This window comes from Oryctolagus cuniculus, assembly GCF_964237555.1.
Source record: "Oryctolagus cuniculus chromosome 16 unlocalized genomic scaffold, mOryCun1.1 SUPER_16_unloc_1, whole genome shotgun sequence".
Classification (NCBI taxonomy): Eukaryota; Metazoa; Chordata; class Mammalia; order Lagomorpha; family Leporidae; genus Oryctolagus; species Oryctolagus cuniculus.
In genome coordinates this window covers 6879717-6902231 of record NW_027208201.1, presented here as the reverse complement: position 1 = coordinate 6902231, position 22515 = coordinate 6879717, and the positions used below count along the sequence as shown (strand labels likewise).

Genomic DNA, 22515 nt, shown 5'->3' with positions numbered 1-22515 from the left:
ATCAACTTAAACACAAAACAATGTCCATAAGGGATCTGGCATTGCAGTTGGTGGCTTTACCTACCGTGCCACAACACCAACCCTATTTTGGTTTGTACAATTGAAATTTGATTGAAAGAGATACATATTTTCCAACTGACCTGTTCTTAATGACTTTTTTCATGCTGTAGCCATAGAAGTGCATTATTTCAAGTGAGACAATGTGGTGTCCAATATGCTGTTCACATGAGCTATAATGGTGAACAAGCCATAATTTCAAGTTAACAAGAATGCCTAGTTGTCTTTGAGTAACATGATGAAAATACCACTTATTTCCATAGAACCACAGAATGACAATCAGCTACAATTCCCATCTATTCAACCTCAGTATCACAACATTTATATGGAAACATGGACAAGATGAATCCATGTAGGAAATTAGGAATGGAGGTCCCAGGAATGAAAGACCGTTTATATAGGTCATTTCCATTTGAGGATAAGGAAGAAAATCCTTAAACCTGATGATCCCAGATAAATATTCTAACCCACGTGAATAAATGATTTCTCCAGAAACGTCACTGAGGACTGTAGAGAGGAGGGCTGGGAAGAATCCAAGCCCATACGAAATATAGAAAATTCCTCATTGTTTAGAAATTAAACACTGAAAAAAATCTCTGACAGATAGGATGAGAACACAGAGCCCCATGTGCTAAGGAGCTAGTTTGAATGAGTTTCCTCCACCTGCAGATGAGCATTCTGCCTTGATTAGGTGCGCAGAAATACTTTAGTGTTTCTTGGTATACATCACCCCAGGCTGGACTCACCATGAAATTGCGAAGGTGAGCTTTTTCCTTAACAGGGAAAAAGGAGCAAATTGTGAAATGGAAACACAGAGTCTTCCTTTTCCCCACAGATGCAGAGCAGTGCATCCCATGTGCAGATCACGAGTACCCAAACATGGAGAGAAACCGCTACCTCCCCAAGCTGGTGACCTTCTTAGCCTTTGAGGAATTCCTGGGGATGGCCCTGGCCTGCATGGCTCTGTGTTTCTCTGTCCTAACAGCTGCAGTCCTCTGGGTCTTTGTGAAGCACCGAGACACTCCCATCGTCAAGGCCAATAACAGGACCCTCAGCTACATCCTGCTCATCGCCCTCCTCCTGTGCTTCCTCTGCTCCTTACTCTTCCTTGGCCATCCCAACACAGCCACCTGCCTCCTCCAGCAAATAGCATTTGGCCTTGTGTTCACAATAGCTGTTTCCGCTGTGCTGGCCAAGACCATCACTGTGATTCTGGCCTTCAAAGCTCTGAAACCTGGAAGAACGATAAGGCGGTTATTGGTATCAGGCACTTCTAACTTCATCATTCCCATCTGCTCCATGATCCAACTGGTTCTCTGTGGCATCTGGTTGGGAACCTCTCCTCCCTTTATTGAGGTAGATAAACATTCTGAGCATGACTACATCATCCTGGTGTGCAATAAGGGCTCAGTCACTGCCTTCTACTGTGTCCTGGGCTACCTGGGTTCCTTGGCCCTGGCCAGCTTCATTGTGGCTTTCCTAGCCAGGAATCTGCCTGACACATTCAATGAAGCCAAGTTTCTGACCTTCAGCATGCTGGTGTTCTGCAGTGTCTGGGTGACCTTCCTGCCTGTCTACCACAGCACCAAGGGGAAGGTCATGGTGGCCGTGGAAGTCTTCTCCATTTTGGCCTCCAGTGCAGGGCTCCTGGGCTGCATCTTTGCCCCCAAGTGCTACGTTATTCTCATAAAACCTGATAAAAATTCTTTGAAAGCTTTAAGGAATCAATGCAGTTGTAGGAGACCCTAAAATATTTTTCTCAATAGTTTCTCTAGATTTTCAAATTTTGTAAACAAAAACCAAATTGGTAGTAGATTTCCAACATTGTAAAATAAGCAAAACTAAAAAAACATTTTTGTTTAGGTATTTGACCTAGCAATTAATTAATCTTGTCCCACATGACAGTAGCTAGGTTTGTGATTTGGTTCTGACCCCTGATATCAGATTGCTAGGATATTAAACACTTTGTGTCCGGGTCAATTTTTTTCCTGCCTCCTGGCTTCTGGACTCAATCCAAGATAAACCACTATGGGAAATGAGACGTGAAGTAGTGAAAGGTTGGACTCTCAACCATCTCTCTCTTTCTCTCTGCTTCTCTCTCTCCCTCTCAAAAATGCAATGCAGGCTAGAAATATTTTCATATAAACTAAAAGGAATCACTGTTGAAAACTGAAACAAAGCTGAGCATCAACGTATAAATAGCAATTACATTTCATATGATAGGGCTATCCCTGAAAATATGCAGAGTAATTAATTTCATCTTTGTTTATTGCTTTAGATACCATATATGTTCTTATTTGTTGTTTTAACTTTTCTTTAATTAATAGAAATTTCCAAAGTACAGCTTTTGGATTACAGTGGCTTTTCCCCCCATAACTTCCCTCACATCCGCAACCCTCCAATCCCCAGCACCTCTCCCATTCCATTCACATCAAGATGCATTTTCAGTTATCTTTATATACAGAAGATCAATTTAGTATATAATAAGTAAAGATTGCAACAGTTTGCACCCACACAGAAACACAAAGTATAAAGTACTGTTTGAGTACTAGTTATAACATTAATTCACAGTGTACAACACATTAAGGACAGAGATTCTACATGAGGAGTAAGTGCACAGTGACTTATTGTTGTCTTAACAATTCACACTCTTATTTATGGAGTCAGTATTCACCCTAGGCACTTGTCATGAGCTGCCAAGGCTATGGAAGCCTTTTGAGTTCACCAATTCAATCTTATTTAGACAAGATCATAGTCAAAGTGGAAGTTCTCTCCTCCATTCAGAGAAAGGTACCTCCTTCTTTGATGGCCCATTCTTTCCACTGGGATCTCATTCACAGAGATCTTTCATTTTGGTCTTTTTTTTTTGCCAGAGTGTCTTGGCTTTCATGCCTAAAATACTCTCATGGTCTCTTCAGCCAGAACCAAATGTCTTAAGGGCTGATTCTGAGGCCAGAGTGCTGTTTAGGACATCTGCCATTCTATGAGTCTGCTGTGTATCCTGGTTCCCATGTTGGATCGTTCTCTCACTTTTTGATGATATTAGTTAGTATTTGCAGACACTAGTCTTGTTTATGTGATCCCTTTGACTCTTAATCCTTTCAATTTGATCCATTGTGAACGGAAACTGACCACTTGGACTAGTGAGATGGCATTGGTACATGCCACCTTGATGGGATTGAATTGGAATTCCCTGGCACGTTTCTAACTCTACCATTTGGGGCAAGTCAGCTTGAGCATGTCCCAGTTGTACATCTCCTGCCTCTCTTATTCCCACTCTTATATTTAACAGGGATCACTTTTCAGTTAAATTTAAACACCTAAGAATAATTTTGTGTTAATTAAAGAGTTCAACTTATAGCATTAAGTTGAACAAAAAACACTAAAAGGGATAAAGTATTAAGTTTTTTATGTTCATACTTGAAAACATGTCTCAGTTATAACTGCTTTATGTTGTTTCTCTAAATGTCATGGAGAATTTGTCATTTTGTGGTTATAAAGTGGAATTTGTTTCCAAATACAAGAGTCAACTTGTCCATGAGCATTCTTCTCTTTGAACACTGTATTGTTCACAAACATCTTAATTACTAAGTATTTTCTAGCTATTTGGACATGGCATTTTTATTTTTACCACATCTGGAGGTGTTTTTCATGATTACATAGGAGTGATTCTATAACTGTCTCATCTACCATTGGACTGCTATCATTTTGGCCTTTGCTTAGAGTTCTTATTCCAGGAGACAATGATGCTATTATTGAGGTGAAATTCACATACCCAGTAAGAACCACTATAGTATTTGACAAGGATGTGGTATTACAGTACTTTCACATTCAAATTCTACATTGATTTTCTATAAAGTATGTTCAAAAGTTTGAGCAATAATCATGTCTGTAGATTGAGCCTTTTGCATCACCCTGTAATCAAAGCCTTTCTGCATTAAGCAGTCACTTGCAAGTTTCCATGAATGTTGTTTATGCAACCATTCATCTCCTTTAGTTGCTATGTGTTTACCTACTCTGAACAGTTGCTGGCAATGGAGTGAGATAATATGAGACCTCTTAGATCTAGCTTCTTTCCCATGGCATTACATTTTTGATTCACCCAATTATAGCAGGTACCCTTCATTATTTTTATAGCTGTATAAGATTCAATCTTATGGCTTTTCCACATTCAACGTATTCAATCATTCAAAGATGATGATTTGGGTTGTCTGCAAACTTTCATGTTATGAACAGATTGTTCTGAGCATTCTTGTAAAAATATATATTTGGTACACACCTTCAGCTCTTCTGAGTGCACAAGATATTTCCAATGGTTTTGACAAAAATGCAGTGAATATATATGTTTATTTCAGTAAAAACTTTTAGTTTTTATTTATTCATGTTTTAGACAAGTATCTAAAGCTGAAAGCAATTAAAAACACACACCCCAAAATAATTGACTTACAAGTGAAAAGTTTTAGAAAGTAATGAAGATACTGAAGAAACAAAACTTTCTATTATCCAAATATATGAAATACTTAGATATAAATATGTTGAGTGTTAAAATTTTAGACTAATATAACTTATAAAAGTATAGTCAGTATATGACTTCTTCATGACATTTCTTAATGGCTTGCTTTTTAATGAATATTTCTTAAATATCCATTTCATAATTCATTTATTTATTTTATATTAATTTTTTAAAAAGGAAATATTTTCTAAAACTAGCTAATTATGTTCTTTTTTGTAGGCTCTTTGAAGATTTTATACTCGAATATATCAACTCTTGTCAAATTAGGATTCTTAAGTTAGATTTTCTTTTTTTTTTTAAGATCTATATATTAATTTGAAAGAGTTACACAGAGAATGAAGGACAGAAAGGGAGAGAGAGAGAGAGAGAGAGAGAGAGAGAGAGGTCTTCAATCCACTGGTCCACTCCTCTATTAGCCACAACAGCCAGAGCTACACCTATCAGAAGCCAGTAGTCAGGAGCTTCTTCCAGATCTCCCATGCAGGTGCAGGGGCCCAAGGACTTGGACCTTCTTCCACTGCTTTGCCAGGCCATAGCAGAGAGCTGGATCAGAAGTGGAGCAACTGGGACTTGAACCAGCAATCTTTTGGGATGCCAGCACTGGCTTTACCCGCTATGCCACAGTGCCAGCCCCAAATTTAGATTTTCAGTGAAATAAATGCATCCAATTCAGGGCTTCAAGCAGTCAGATAATTCACAATGTTCACTTCATCTTCATTTATTGATTTCCTGGGTACTGAATTCATCTATGTCTTTTCACATTTTACAATGGAACCTTCACTATAGATTGCCATATTTCTTAGGCAAAAATATGAACTTTTGCAATTTAAAATGTGTTTATGTTATTGTGAAGAAGAGAACAAATGTTCTGTTTTCTCTCTATGAATTTCTTTGTTCCCCTTTCCTTGGAAATCTGGACTTTTCTAATTTCCTACATTTCATCCATAATTTGAATGTCAAGTAAACTGTTACTTGTTCACTATGCGGGGAGAAATACATTTATCCAATCACTTTTCAGTTGGAGTACATTGATTCTTAGTTTTCAGTGTTGAATTAAATAATAAAGTGCCATAGCACTTTTGCTCCATCATATGAAAATTTTTACAGTATCAAGATGACAGTGTTTCCTTTTTAGCATAAAGATACTTTCCTATTTTGTCATATTATGTTGCACATAGTATCATTACATATCTATTAAAATTTTTTTTCTGTGTTCTAAACAAATATTGCTTTCCCATACACACCTGAACCAAAATTGGTGTTCTGTTCACAAGGAGCAATTACTTGTTGGACACTAAATAAATGTGGTACCAAAATTATGCTATGGGCTGGTACCACGGCTCACTAGGCTAATCCTCTGCCTGCAGTGCCAGCACCCCAGGTTCTAGTCCCGGTTGGGGCGCCAGATTCTGTCCCGGTTGCTCTTCTTCCAGTCCAGCTCTCTGCTGTGGCCCAGGAGTGCAGTGGGGGATGGACCATGTCCTTGGGCTCTGCAACCACATGGGAGACCAGGGTGAAGCACCTGGCTCCTGGTTTCGGATTGGTGTAGCATACTGGCCACAACGTGCTGACCATTGCGGCCGCTTGGGGGATGAACCAATGGAAAAAGGAAGACCTTTCTCTCTGTCTCTCTCTCTCTCACAGTCTAACTCTGCCTGTCAAAAAAAATAATTATGCAACGGAGTCTTCCAATGTGTCATTATATTTATTTTAATGATAGGAGTGATGAATTAAATTTTTCTTTAATCATTTTACCTTAGTGATACACTTTTTTATTATGGAGAATATATTTGTTCACCCCAGGGTTACTTTTAGCTCTTGCTATCAGCTGAATATTGAATAACTTAATCTGCTTTCCCCAAATGGGAAGTTGTCAGCTATTCTATACCATGCATAAAGTTAGTAGAAAACCTGAAGACTGAAGAATATACACTCATTAAATTCCTGTCTTATTAAGAGCAAACAGAAATATACTAATACAAAAAGTAGGCCTAAGTGTTATGAGAAAAACATAAACACAATGATACAAGCTACAACCTGGTAAACAGGGAAATATTGGGCAGTGAAAGAAGCTCATTCCAAAGTGTAACAAAGTGAAATAGAGATTCTAGATTGTCAGGCATTAGATGGAACAATGATGAGAAAGGCAACAACATTTAATGAGGTAGTGCATATATCAGAATAGATAGGCACCTCTCCAGGCAGATCTGGACAGTGGCAGTAGTGGTTCTGGGTCCCAACAGTCTCACCAATGCCAAGACCCCAAGAGTTGGATCAAAGGGATGTGCTCATGGGATGGACACAAAAATCTTGATACCTGCCCTCTGCTTCTAAAAGGCTGGAGAGCAAATGGGAAATTTTATGGAAGCACAACAAGGGTGAGGACCTCTGATTTCATTGGTATGCCTTCCTCCAATACATTTTTTCAGAATTACCAATAGGGACAGAACACACAGGCACAAAAATACACTCACATGCAGTCACAATGATACCTAACACATACACACGATCTTCAATTTGCCAAAATGCTGACACTGTATTTTCTGGCTTGAATATAAGCATCGAGTTGTGCCTCTTTCTACAGACCATCTTTGTAGACATTTATCTTCAGAGAATTTTGGCAGCTGCTGACCTTCAGATCCACTGAAGTGTGCAAGTGGTAAAGCTGTAGGTAGAGAAAAATCAGAGATTATGACATGTCAAGATATCTCCAGCATTGAGTCAGAGACCAGAGTGTCAGCTGAAATAGGGAGAATATGGGGTAGATACTGTCTGCAGGGTCAGCCCTCTGCAGGGAGAACTGGTCTCTGTGTAGGGAACAACCAAGTCCCAGAATAGCTGTGTCCTCAGCCTATTTAATGTGTGTGACAGTCTAGTGATTCAAAGACACAGCTAGTAGCCAAATTGAGACATTTCTAAGTCAGTCACTTTGCCAAGAACTCGCCTTTGTGTCTCTGTTGTCAGGAAAGGTCAGACCTCTGGTCGTTTTATTGCTTTATCCCTCTCCATCCCAGGAAATCAGGAAAGCACCCTGCCCTGATGCTCTGTGCCTGTGACTGGGAAATAGATTATAAAGGATGCGTGGAGATGGACATCTGTGAATTATCTCTCCTGATGCCAGGATTTGAATCGTCCTTGTGCATGATTCTGAGTTTCTTCCCCAGGATGTGTGAGGACCTGACTGCATCCCAGGTCCAAGGGCATTCTTTCTCTCCAATTAAACTTACCTGAGTATTGCAGTCCCTCTTTCTATAAATTGACATTTAAAATTTATTTAGATAAGCAGGTTTTCTTAATAGATTTTAAACAAATCCAAAGTTTCTATGATTCAACAGGGGAAATACATTTCCTTAATGTTTAGAATGCTTACTTCAGGCTGGCTGCGGCTGCTCTCCCAAGATGGCAGCTCCTTGGGGCGAGTACTTCAGCGATGGGAGCCAGGTGTCGTGCCAGACATGCCAGGAGCAGCGGTTGCAGGGCGAGGTGGTAGCCTTCGACTACCAGTCCAAAATGCTGGCTTTAAAATGTCCCTCTTCCAGCAGAAAGCCCAACCACACAGACATCTTGCTCATAAACTTACAGTATGTTTCAGAAGTGGAAATTATGAACGACCGCACAGAAACCCCTCCTCCCTTAGCTTCACTCAATATCAGTAAGCTTGCCAGCAAAGCGCGGACGAAGAAGGACAAGAAGCTGAGCCAGGCCTATGCCATCAGTGCTGGTGTCTGCCTAGAGGGCCAGCAGCTCTTCCAGACCATCCACAAGACCAATAAAGACTGTAAGTGGCAAGAAAAAAACATTGTAGTTATGGAAGAAGTTGTTATTACAGCCCCATATCAAGTGGAAAACTGTAAAGGCAAAGAGGGGAGTGCACTGAGCCATGTACGCAAAATAGTTGAAAAGCATTTTAGAGATGTGGAAAGCCAAAAGATCCTGCAGTGTTCACAAGCCCAGCAACCACAGAAGGAGGCTGCCCTGTCCTGAGTCCACACACACCCAGGACTCTTCCAGCATCCAGCCCCGAAGGGCGGTGGCTTCGGCGGAGGCAGGCTGGGAGGGAAGGGATCCTGTATTTCCTGTTGGCTCTTGTTAACAGAGGGTCTGTTAGAGTTTAAAAAAAATGTCTGCCACCCCCAAGAATGACTCCAAGAGACTCTCTCATGCAATCAGCAAAGGGTTAAGGGTTTATTGATCCAGTATGCTGGGGCTCTCTGAACGTGCAAGAACAGAGGAGCCCCGAGGAACTAAAGCACAGGGTTTATAAAGGCAAAAACCACAGAATCGGGAGGGGGGATACACGGTTGCCAAAATCAAAAGAGAGTACATAGTTACTGGGGTCAACATAAAAAAAGTCCTAAGTGAAATTAATATCCATTATAATCTTGACAATACCAGTTACAATCGTACAATTATCAATTATGATCTTGACATTAATCCAAATTATAGGTAAGACATAGACAAATCACATATTTATCATTAACCCAGGTGCAACCTTTCTACTTTCAAGCTTGAGCAATCATGCTAGGGGGTTTTTGTGCTCTGCCAAGGGTGACGTAGTGTACTGCTATTGTCCGAATATTTGAGATCATAGTTTCAGACCAGAGTCTCACAGTGGGGGGAGGGGTGCTTTCCCAGAATGGAGTCTCAAGTGCTACAAAATGGAGTGCCTACTGTCAAGGTGCTACTACAGGTCACTTGAGAGATGGGCCAAGGACCTCAATAGACATTTTTCAACAGAGGAAATCCAAATGGCTAACAGGCACATGGAAAAATGTTCAGGATCACTAGCAAACAGGGAAAAGCAAAGCAAAACCACAATGAGGTTTCACAACACTCTGGTGAGATTGGATCACATACAGAAATCTTCCAACAACACATGCAGGCGAGGATGTGGGGAAAAAGGAACACTAACCCACTGTTGGTGGGAATGCAAACTGGTAAAGTCACTATGCAAGTCAGACAGGGGATTCCTCAGAAACATGAGTAAAACCCTAGCATACAACCCAGCTTTCCAAACCTTGAAATTTAACCAAAGGAAATTAAATTGGCAAACAAAAAAGCCGTCTGCACCTTAATGTTTATTGCAGCTCAATTCACAATAGCTAAGACCTGGAATCAGCCTAAATGCCCATCAACAGTAAAATGGATAAAGAAATAATGGGACACGTACTCCATAGAATACTACACAGCAATCAAAAACAATGAAATCCGATCATTTGCAACAAAATGAAGGAATATGGAAAACATTATGCTCAATGAATTAAGCCAGAAGCAGAGGGACAAATATCATATGTTCTCCCTGATCGGTGACAACTAACTGAGCACCAAACAGGAAACATGTTGAAGTGAAATGGACTCTATGAGAAATGGTGACTTGATCAGCCATATTCCCGACTGTTGATGTACAATGTAATACATTATCCATTTTAGTATTTTTTGGTTCAAGTACTATTGGTGAACTCTGTAATTAACACACAATTATTCTTCGGTGTTATAATTTTAACTGAAAAGTGATCCCTGTTAGGAATTTGTAAAACATTATGCTGAGTGAAATAAGCCAGTCCCAAAGGGACAAATACCATATGTTCTCCCTGATTGGTGACAACTAACTGAGCACGAAAAAGGAAACCTGTTAAAGTGAAATGAACGCTATGAGAAACGGTGACTTGATCAGTCTTTGCCCTGACTGTTAATGAACAACGTAATACGTTATCCCTCTTAGTATATTTTTGGTTTGTTCTACTTACTACTTTTGGTTGAATAATGTAATCAATACACAGTTAATCTTAAGTGTTTAAACTTAATGAAAAGTGATCACTGTTAAATATAAGAGCAGGAATATGAGAGGGAAGAGATGTGCAATTTGGGACATGCTCAAGCTGACTTGCCCCAACCGGTAGAGTTAGAAACATACCAGGGGATTCCAATTCAATCCCATCAAGGTGGCATGTACCAATGCCACCTCACTAGACCCAGAGATGAATTTCTGTTCACAATTGACCATAATGATAGGACTAAGAGCCAAAGGGATCACATAAACAAGACTAGTGTCTGCGAATACTAACTGATAGAATAAAAAAGGGAGAGGACGATCCAACATGGGAAGCGAGATACACAGCAGACTCATAGAATGGCAGAAGTAGAAACAGCACTCAGGCCTCAGAATCAGCCCTTAAGGCATGCGGATCCTGCTGAAAAGATTATGAGAGTATTTCAGGCATGTAAAGCCAAGATACTATGGCAAAAAAAAAAATGACCTAAATGAAAGAACTCCGCGAGTGAGATCCCAGTGGAAAGAACAGGTTGGCCAGTGATGAGGCTCAACAGGCTAATCCTCAACCTAGCAGCACCAGCATCCAGGTGCTAGTCCCAGTTGGGATGCCGGATTCTGTCCCCGTTGCCCCTTTTCCAGGCCAGCTCTCTGCTATGGCCCGGGAGTGCAGTGGAGGATGGCCCAAGTGCTTGGGCCCTGCACCCCTTGGGAGACCAGAAGAAGCACCTGGCTCCTGCCTTCGGATTAGCATGGTGCACCGGCCACAGCACGCCAGCCGCGGCGGCCATTGGAGGGTGAACCAACGGCAAAGGAAGACCTTTCTTTCTGTCTCTCTCCCTGTCCACTCTGTCAAAAAAAAAAAAAAAGGACAGGTCATCAAAGAAGGAGGTACCTTTCTCTGAAAGGAGGAGAGAACTTCCATTTTGACTATGACCTTGTCTAAATATGATAAGAGTCGGTGACTCAAAAGGCTTCCATAGCCTTGGCACCTCATGACAAGAGCCTAGGGTGATTACTGATGCCATAAACAAGAGTGTCAACTTGTTTAGTCAACAACAGGAGTCACTGTGCACTTACTCCTCATGTAGGATCTCTGTCCTTAATGTGCTGTAATTGCAATTCAATGCTATAACTAGTACTCAAAGAGTATTTTTCACTTTGTGTTTCTACATGGGTACAAACTGTTGAAGTCTTTACTTAATATATGCTAAACTGATCTTCTGTATATAAAGAGAATTGAAAATGAATCTTGATATGAATGGAAGAGGAGAGGGAGCGGGAAAGGGAAGGGTTGTAGGTGGGAGGGGAGTTATGGGGGAGAAGCCATTGTAATCCATAAGCTGTACTTTGAAATTTATATTCATTAAATAAAAGTTAAAAAAATTAAGTAGAATTTCTTTCCCAAATAGAAGAGTCAACTTGTCCTTGAGCAGTCTTCTCTTTGGACACTGTATTGTTCATAAACCTCTTATTAAATAATTACATCCTAACTATTTTGAAACGGTATCTTTATCACATATGTAGGTAGTTTTCATGGTCACATAGGAATGATTCTATAATTGTATCCCCTATCGTTTGACTACTTTCTCTTTGACCATTGTTTAGAGTTCTTATTCCAGTTTCACACAGGAAAGAATGATGTTTCTATCTATAGATTCAATGCAATCCCAATCAAGATACTAAAGACATTCTTCTCAGATCTAGAAAAAATGATGCTGAAATTCATATGGAGGCACTAGAGACCTCGAATATCTAAAGCAATCTTGTACAACTAAAAGGAAGCCGGAGGCATCACAATACCAGATTTCAGGACATACTACAGGGCAGTTGTAATCAAAACAGCATGGTACTGGTACAGAAACAGATGGATAGACCAATGGAACAGAATTGAAACACCAGAAATCAACCCAAACATCTACAACCAACTCATATTTGATCAAGGATCTAAAACCAATTCCTGGAGCAAGGACAGTCTATTCAATAAATGGTGCTGGGAAAACTGGATTTCCATATGCAGAAGCATGAAGCAAGACTCCTACCTTACACCTCACACAAAAAGCCACTCAACATGGATTAAGACCTAAATCTATGACCTGACACCATCAAGTTATTAGAGAACATTGGAGAAACCCTTCAAGATATTGGCACAGGCAAAGAGTTTCTGGAAAAGACCGGGGAGGCACAGGCAGTCAAAGCCAAAATCAACTATTGGGATTGCATCAAATTGAGAAGTTTCTGTACTGCAAAAGAAACAGTCAGGAGAGTGAAGAGACAACTGACAGAATGGGAAAAGCTATTTGCAAATTATGCAACAGATAAAGGGTTAATAACCAGAATCTACAAAGAAATCAAGAAACTCCACAACATCAAAACAAACAACCCACTTAAGAGATGGGCCAAGGACCTCAATAGACATTTTTCAAAAGAGGAAATCCAAATGGCCAACAGGCACATGAAAAAATGTTCAAGATCACTAGCAATCAGGGAAATGCAAATCAAAACCACAATGAGGTTTCACCTCACCCCGGTGAGAATGGCTCACATACAGAAATCTACCAACAACAGATACTGGCGAGGATGTGGGGAAAAAGGGACACTAACCCACTGTTCGTGGGAATGCAAACTGGTAAAGCCACTATGCAAGTCAGACAGGGGATTCCTCAAAAACCTGAATATAACGCTACCATTCAACCCAGCCATTCCACTCCTTGGAATTTACCCAAAGGAATTTAAATTGACAAACAAAAAAGCGGTCTGCACCCTAATGTTCATTGCAGCTCAATTCACAATAGCCAAGACCTGGAATCAACCTAAATGCCCATCAACGGTAGACTGGATAAAGAAATTATGGGATAGGTCCTCTTTAGAATACTATTCCGCAGTAAAAAAAAAAAAAAAAAAAACAATGAAATCCAGTCATTTGCAACAAAATGGAGGAATCTGGAACACATCATGCTGAGTGAAATAAGCCAGTCCCAAAGGGACAAATATCATATGTTCTCCCTGATCGGTGACAACTGATTGAACACCAAAAAGGAAACCTGTTGAAGTGAAATGGACACTATGAGAAACGGTGACTTAATCAGCATAGCCCTGACTGTTAATGAACAACTGAATAAGTTATCCCTCTTAGTATTTTTTTTTTCTGTTCTACTTAATATGACAGGTTTAATTCTGCAATTAATACAGTTATTCTTAAGTGTTGAAATTTAACTGAAATGTGATCCCTGTGAAATATAAGAGTGGGAATAAGAGAGGAAAGAGATAGATGTACAATTTGGGACATGCTCAAGCTGAATTACCTCAAACGGTAGAGTTAGAAACATACCAGGGGACTCCAATCCAATCCCATCAAGGTGGCATGTACCAATGCCATCTCACTAGTCCAAGTGATCAATTTCAGTTCACAATTGATCATAATGAAAGGACTAAGAGTCAAAGGGATCACATAAACAAGTCTGGTGCCTGCTAATACAAACTGATAGAATAAAAAAGGGAGAGAACAATCCAACATGGGAAGCGAGTTACACAGCAGACTCATAGAATGGCAGATGTCCTAAACAGCACTCTGGCCTCAGAATCTGCCCTAAAGGCGTGCAGATCCAGCTGAAAGGCCCATGAGAGTATTTCAGGCATGGGAAGCCAAGACACTGGAAAAAATGGACCTAAATGAAAGATCTCTGTGAGTGAGATCCCAGTGGAAAGAACAGGTCATCAAAGAAGGAGGTACCTTTCTCTGAAGGGAGGAGAGAACTTCCACTTTGACCATGGCATTGTCTAAATGTGATCAGAGTAAGTGAACTCAGGGGGCTTCCATAGCCTTGGCAGGTCATGACAAGAGGCTAGGGTGATTACTGAGGCCATAAACAAGAGTGTCAATTTGTGAAGTCAACAACAGGAGTCACTGTGCACTTACTCCTCATGTAGGATCTCTGTCCTTAATGTGCTGTACATTGAGATTTAATGCTATAACGAGTACTCAAACAGTATTTTTCATTTTATGTTTCTGTGTGGGTGCAAACTGTTGAAATCTTTACTTTATGTATACTGAAGTCATCTGCTGTATATATAGAAAATTGAAAATGAATTTTGATATGAATGGAAGGGGAGAGAGAGCAGGAAAGGGGAGGATTGCGGGTGGGAGGGAAGTCATTGGCGGGGGAAGCCAATGTAATCCATAAGCTGTACTTTGGAAATCTATATGCATTGAGTAAAAGTTAAAAAAAAAAGCCCAATAATCACCAAAAAAATGAAAAAGAAAATGATACTTGGTTAGAACTGAGGAAATATCAATAAAGTATGAAGTTTATTAACAAAAAAGAATGATGTTTCTATTTTGCTGAAATTCATATACCCAATATGAATCAATGAAGTATTGTACAAGAAAGTGGTATTATAATACTTCCACAATCACATTGTACAATGATTTTGCATAAAATATTTTCACAAGTTTTTGCAATTTTCATGTCTGTGTAGATTGAAGCCCTTTACATCACCCATTTTCAAAGCATTTCTCCACCAAGCAGCTGCTTGCAAGCTTCCATGAATGTGGTTCATGCAACCATTCATCTCTTTTAGTTGCTATGGGTTTACCTATTCTGGACAGTTCCTAGCAATGGAATGAGATAACATATGACCTCTTAGATCTAAATTCTTTTAGATGGCATTGCATTTTCAATTCATCCAATTTATAGCAGGTATCCTTCGTTATTTTTATAGCTGCATAATTTTCCCACACTCAATTTATTCATTCACAAATGTCTATTTCTGTTGTCTCCACACTTTCAGTGTTATGAACAGATTGTTCTGAGCATTCTTGTAAAAATATATGTTTGGGTAGGTACCTTCAGCTCTTCTGAGTGCAGAGTGGTTCTTAGGAAACTGTAGTGAATATATATGTTTATTTTAGTAAAAATTTTTAGCCTTTATTTACTCATGTTTAGTCAACTTTCTGAAACTTGGGGAAAAAAGACACTCCCCAAAATAAGTGACATGCAAAGGAAAAGTTTTTGAAAATAGTGGAGATACTGAAGAAGCAAGACCCTACTATACAAATAACAAAATACTTAAATATAAATGTGTGGAGTTAAATTTCTGGGCACATATAACTTACAAAGCTATAGCCAGTAAAGTATGTTTAACATATGACTTTTTCCTTATGTTGCTTTTTAATGACTATTTTCTTAAACATCTATTTCATATTCATTTAATTATTTATATCAATTTTTAAAAATACATGTTTTCTGAAACTTGGTTATGATGTTTAATAGTAGTAAATGGTGAAAAAATACTCTAGCAGTTTAAGTGCTTTGCCAATGAGTACACTCATCCCAAACTCTTCACATTTACACAGCTACTACAATAATCAGAAAAACTACAGCTATTCTTAAAAAGGACACTCAAGTGAGCATTCAAAACATTAAGGAGATGCATTTTCTCCCAGTTAAAACATTAGAAATTTCTAGTTTGCTTAAAATTTAAGATAACCTGCTAAATTTTGCAGTGAAGAATACTGACCATCAATAAAGAATCAGGATAATGAGTGAGTGGATTAATTCTGTGCAGGGGCAGGTGAGAAGGATGAAAGTGTACCTTTATCTGGAATGTGCTCTGCCATTTATAAATCCAGCAGGGTAGTGTAAACCTGGAAGTGATAGGAGACAATAGTGGATAGAGTTCCTGGGGTGCACCTTGATGTTCTCACTTCATCTTCTTGATAAGGCTTCATATGGAATGCTATAATTGGGTATTTGTTGATTACATTATCAATTCTTTCAAACTATGCAAATACCATGAACATTCTACTGAAACAACAGCCTTAGGAGCTCTGTGCACACAGTTTGCAGAGCTGCTTGCTTCTTTCTGAGGGTTCTGTGGTCCCTAAACACTTATTGAATCATGATGAAATTATAGAGGGCAGGGAGGAGAGCCAGTCAAAATATATATTTTTCTAAGTTTTTTCAACAAAATGTAGGTGATAGGTGCAGAGCATCAGGGCAGGGTGCTTCCATGAGTTCCTGGGACAGAGAGGGAGAAAGCAATAAAATGACCAAGAGGTCAGACCTGTTCTGACCACAGTGACAAAAAGGCAAGGTCTCAGTACTGTGACTTAGAAATGTCTCTCTTTGTCTTTTAGCTGTGTTTTTGGCTGGTTCACTAGACTGTCATGCATATTCTATAGGCTGAGGACACAGAAATCCTGGGATTTGGCTGTGCCCTACACAGAGATCAGTTCTCCCTGTAGAGGGTAGACTGCAGGTAGCATCTACCCCATGTTATCCCCATTTCAGCTGAGACTCTGGTCTCTGACTCTATGTTGGGGAGATTTTGACATGCCATCATCTCTGATTTTTCTCTGCCTACTTCTGCTTCTCTTGCACACTTCACTGGAAAATATGTCAGTAGCTGCCAAACTAAATGTCCACAGAGAAAGTCTACAGAAAGAGACACAACCAGACTCTTATGTTCAAGCCAGAAATCTTGTAAGCTCAAGGTTGTGTGTATGTGTTAGGTACGACTGTGACTGCATGTCAGTGTATGTTTGTGCCTGCGCATGTTCTGTCCCTATTGGCAATTCTGAAATGTATAGGAGGAAAGAAGATCATGAAATCTGAAGTCCTCACCCTTGTTTTGCTTTCCATAGACTTTTCCATTTGCTCCCAGGCCTTTCAAAGGCAGAGGACAAGCACCAAGATTTTTGTGCCTACCCCATAAGCACATCCCCTGATACAGTTCTGGGGGCCTTGGCCTGGAAGAGACTGTTGGAACACAGGACCATGACTTCCAGTGTCCAGATCTGTCTAGAGAGGTGCCTATCTATTCTGATGCGTGCACTACCTCATTCAATGTTGCTGCCTTGCTTATCACAGTTCCATCTTATGTCTGACATTCAGTTCTTATGGGAAGACAAGAATCTCTATTTCACTTTGTCACCCTTTGTGATGAGCTTCATTCCCTGCCCAATATTTTCATGTTTTACACAGGTTATACCCTGTATCAGTGTGAAATACACTTTTCTCATAACATTTACTCAGACTTTTTGCATTAGTATATTTCCAGTTGCTTATAATAAGATGGGAATTTTACAAGTATATATTCATCAGTCTTCAAGTTTTCTACTAACTTTGTCATAGTACAGAACTTAATAGATATGATCCAACATGGGAAACAGGATACACAGCAAACTCATAGAATGACAAATGCTCTAAACAGCACTCTGGCCTCAGAATCAGCCCTTAACTCATTCAGATCTGGCTAAAAAGCCCAGGAGAGTTTCTCAGGCATGGAAAGCCAAGACACCTTGGCAAAAAATGACCCAAATGAAAGATTTCTGTGAGTGAGATTCCAGTGAAAAGAATGAGCCATCAAAGAAGAAGGTACCTTTCTCTGAAGGGAGGAGAGAACTTCCACTTTGATTATGGCCTTGTCTAAATAAGGTCAGGGTTTTTGAACTCAAGAGGCTTCCATTGCCTTGGCAGCTCACGACAAGAGCCTTGGGTGATCACTCACGTCATAAATAAGAGTGCCAATTGCTAAATCAACAACAGGAGTCACTGTTCACTTGCTCCCCATGTAGAATTTCTGTCCTTAATGTGTTGTACTATGAGAATTAATGGTAAAACTAGTACTAAAATAGTACTTTGTATTTTGTGTGCCTGTGTGGGTGCAAACTGTTGAAATCTTTATGTAGTATATACTAAGCTGATCTTCTGTATATAACAATAATTTAAAATGAATCTGGGCCAGTGCTGTGACTCACTAGGCTAATCCTCCACCTGTGGTGCTGGCACCCCGGGGTCTAGTCCTGGTTGGGGCGGCGGTTCTGTCCCGATTCCTTCTTTCCCAGTCCAGCTCTCTGCTGTGGCCCACGAAGGCAGTGGAGGATGGCCCAAGTGCTTGGGCCTTGCACCCACATGGGAGACCAGCAGGAAGCACCTGGCTCCTGGCTTCAGATTGGCACAGCATGCCAGCCATTTGGGGGGTGAACCAACGGAAAATGAAGACCTCTCTCTCTCTCTCTCTCATTAACTCTCCCTGTCAATAAAATAAAATAAAATGAATCTTAATGAAGAATGTGATGGGAGAGGGAGTAGGAGATGGGATGGTTTGTGAGTGGGAGGGTGGTTATGGTGGAAAAACCACTATAATCCAAAAGTTGTACTTTGGAAATTTATATTTATTAAATAAAACTTGTCTAAAAAATACATAAAATGACTCAATAGAAGACATCCGCAAAGTAATTTTTGTACCAGATCTATTAGTGTCCCACAGGTGAGTACTCTCTGTGATCAGAAATCCAATTTTAGTCAGGGGTGTATGGGAAAGCAACACCTTTTAGACCACAGGAGAAAATTTTAAATTCATGTGTAAAGATAATACATACAACACAATGTGACAAAATAGAAAAGTACCTTTATACTAAAGATGAAACACTGCAAACTTGAAACTGAAAATACGTCATATGAAGGAACAAAACTGAAATGGCACTTTATTAGTTAATTCAATATTGAAAACTAAAAAATAATGTATTCCAACTGAAGAAATGATTGGATAAATATATTTCTTCCCATATAATTAACAAGTAACAATTTTCCTGACATTCAAATTGTGGATAAAATGTAGGAAATAAGGTAAAGTCCAGAATTCCAAGGAAAGCTGAGCAAAACAACTCATAGTGAGAAAACAGAACAACTGTTTTCTTATTCACAATAACATAAACCCATCTTAAATTCCAAGAACTCATATTTTCAGGCAGGGAATGTGGGAAAATACAGAGAACGTTCAATTGCCAAATGTGAAAAGACAAAAGTAAATTCAGTATCCAGGAAATCAATCAATAGAAGCAAAGTAAACACTGTAAATTCTCTGATACCAGAAGTCCTGAATTGGATGCATTTGTTTCACTGAAAATCTAACTTAATAAACCTATTTGACAAGAGTTGATATACAAGAGTAGAAAATTATCAAAAAGGCTGGGAAAATCACACTGGTGAATATGGTCAGAGATGATAATACTCTCACATATATGAACAAGTGGCAAACAAGGTTCTATTCAAACTATTCCAGAACTTACAGGAAACAGAGATGAACCTTGGTTTCTGTTCTTACGCAAAAATGACCTATCACATGGGAGTCTACCAAAGCTTTCCCAAAGGGCTCATGAAGATGAAGTGGTGCACGGACACAGTTTGCCTCCGAGAAGTCAGAGGAACATTCCACGATCCTCCAGGGACCCTGAAGCATCACTAACACCCTGAATCCAGACTTGGCTACCTCAGGGTTTGGCTGTGAAACTGCACTGAAAGACAGGCTATCACCCTTCTCTCTAAATCTGCTACTTCATTTAGGTGGTTAGGGAAGAACTGCCCAAACATGTTGGCCTTTTATTTTGCCATCCAGGAGATCAATAAGGAGTGCCAATACCGCCCCAATCTATCCATGTGATTCCAAATCTCAATACCTTTGTCATGGACCAATTCATCCTTAGGAATGTTTTGCATTTTCTTTACAAAGATCATTTACTCCCCCTAACTATAACTGCCATACACAATACAAAGCACTTGCTGTCGTTGCTGGAACCCTGTCAGCAGTTTCTGCCTAGACCAGAACATGTTGGAACTCTAAAAACCCCAACGGCAAATGGATTCCTAATTCTAAAGAGCCATATGTAAATCTCCACCCACACCATTCTCTTGCATCTGATGAAAGGGAAATGTAGAAGCCAAGGATGGGTATCCTACCATGGCATAAAACATATCCCAGAGAGTTGGCTAGATTCTGAGAATATTGACAAGTGGAAGAAGTAATACAGGTAGGAAGCAGTGCAACCTGAGAGACCCCATTCTTATTCCTGTCTGGGGATAATATACCTATTTGCACCTTCTGTGAATATTGGCTATTGACTAATCACAGAACTGTGATTCATAAGCAATATTTACAGCACACAAAAATGTCTTGTCCTAAGACAAGACTCTCTTAGAAGGCATCCAGGGACCAAGGGTGGTTAGATGTGTAGAGGTAAAGACCTGGACATCTGGTTTCCACTTCAGATGAAGCTGAGGGCCGTGCTAGTCCTGAAGATTCCCCAAAGAGAATTTGAGGCTCAGTTACAGTTACACTGGAATTCACACACTCATCTGTCCAAGCCCAAGCCTGCCACAATCTCTTCCACAAAAGCAGATTTCATCAAAGTACACCCAGTGAACATTCCCATTACAACCTCTTACTGTTTTGTTTGAGAGGCAGAGAAACAGGGAGAGAAAAACAGAGAGCTCCTATCTGCTGTTTTCTCACTAAAAGCACACATCAATGGCAGAAGCCCATCTGGCTCTCGTAAGAAACCAAGAGCCAGGCACTCAATAGAAGTCTCCAATGTAGGTGTTAGGAATCCAACTACATGGGCCATTTCTGCTGACTCCAATGGTCTGCATTAGCATCTCAGAGATTCTTAATGGAAGAACCATTTCAAACATGCCACAGTCAGGACATATAACTGCCAAACACAGAATACAGTAGCTTTGGAGGGTTCTGGGCTAGAAATTGATTGTTTTTCAAAAGGTAACTCAGGTTATGCTGTGGTGACACATGAACCCCAAAGTTGTAAGACATTAATGCAGTAAAGATTTACATTAGTCACGGAGTGAACATATAACAGTAGTTGCTGAGAGAGGGGGTTGTGCTCCCCAAAAACAAGAGGAGAAAATAAGGGAAAGACCACTGTCCTGATGATGCTACATCCCATGTTCATGTCTTCCTCAGTCGGAATTGTAAAGCATACACAGCCTCGGTGATGGTGCATTTTTTCTTTCATGCTATGAGTGGGGAGTCACTCTTCCTAAAGCACTGGGCATGTGAAATGTGATCTTATCTGTGCTCACAATGATGTAGAACAGCATGGGGACTGCCTCACCCACAACAATGCCCCACGGTGCTGCCACGATCTACATCTTCCCAATGTGCAGAAGCACTTTTCCACAATGTGTACAATGACAAGATTATTCACATCACCATGTAGTATGTGCATATTTGTAGAAGACATGCTCATGCTCATCTTGAAAGCAATATCACTACAATATCTGGATGCCATTTTTTCCAGGAGTTATAGATGGATTTTTATGAAATTTATACCTTTATTATTTGAATCCATCACTTATGTGTAGAATATATTTAAGAAATATATTTAATTTTATTTATATATAATTAATTTATTATTATATTTATATAATTATTTACATATTTATATAATAATATAATATATTATATAATTATTATATATTATATTAATATTACATTATATAATGCATTAATTAATACATTGATATTAATATAATATATAATAATTGTATAATAATATTTGAACATTTATATATAGTATAAATAATAAATAATAAATATATTTATATAATAATATCTTAAAGAAAATTCTATAGAAGCTCAATGCTTCTATAGATTATATATGCTTCTATTGAATTAATATAATATATTATATATATTATATAATTAATATAATATATATTATGTATACTATATAATATATATACATTATAATATAATATATAATATACATATTATTATATAATTAATTAAATGAATTAAAGTCTAGGGAAAATGCAAATACCCAGATGTAAAATTTAACCTCAGAAAGTTTATTTCACCATCTAATGTCTATTTGCACTTATAATAATATTATTTCAAATACTCTGTGTTCTTATTTAGTCCTTAGAAAAGAAGTGAATTTGTCAAAGGATTCCAATGATATATTCCTAATATATCCTACATCAGGCATCATGTGATCCAGAAGAAAAGGGTTAATTCACAGTATAGATAATTTCAATATAGTCAGAAGATTTGGAAGTTTTCTTTTTGGTCATACCCAGATTCCCATAATATCAAAGAAAATCACACTCAATAAATAGTCCAATGATAGAGACAGAAAATAATCTATATAATATGATATGTATACATAAAATTGCATTTTTACATTTTTGTAAGTTTGAGCCTACCAGGTAATACAAGGTGTCTATAAACAGGAATTGTGAAATCTGAAAAAAATCCCTGGATTTATTTGTAATTGTTGAACAAAAAACATCTTGAATTTCAATTCTGAACTAAAATGAAATTATTTTAAAAAACCTAATCCTGTATGCTCACACTTGTGTGAGCTACACAAATT

At 39.0% G+C, this 22515-nt stretch overlaps 1 protein-coding gene and 1 pseudogene across 1 annotated transcript in view; both read left to right on the top strand.

The window, feature by feature from the left end:
- LOC138847813 (vomeronasal type-2 receptor 116-like) overlaps positions 1 to 1806 on the top strand; it is a 56991-nt gene extending 55185 nt beyond the window's left edge. The window contains exon 7 of the mRNA XM_070067627.1: positions 893 to 1806. Coding sequence (XP_069923728.1) covers positions 893 to 1806 — 914 coding nt within the window. The remainder of the gene's footprint in view (positions 1 to 892) is intronic.
- A 6154-nt stretch (positions 1807 to 7960) lies between these two features.
- Positions 7961 to 8554, top strand: LOC138847761 (protein LSM12 pseudogene; annotated as a pseudogene).
- The last annotated feature ends 13961 nt before the right edge of the window (positions 8555 to 22515 follow it).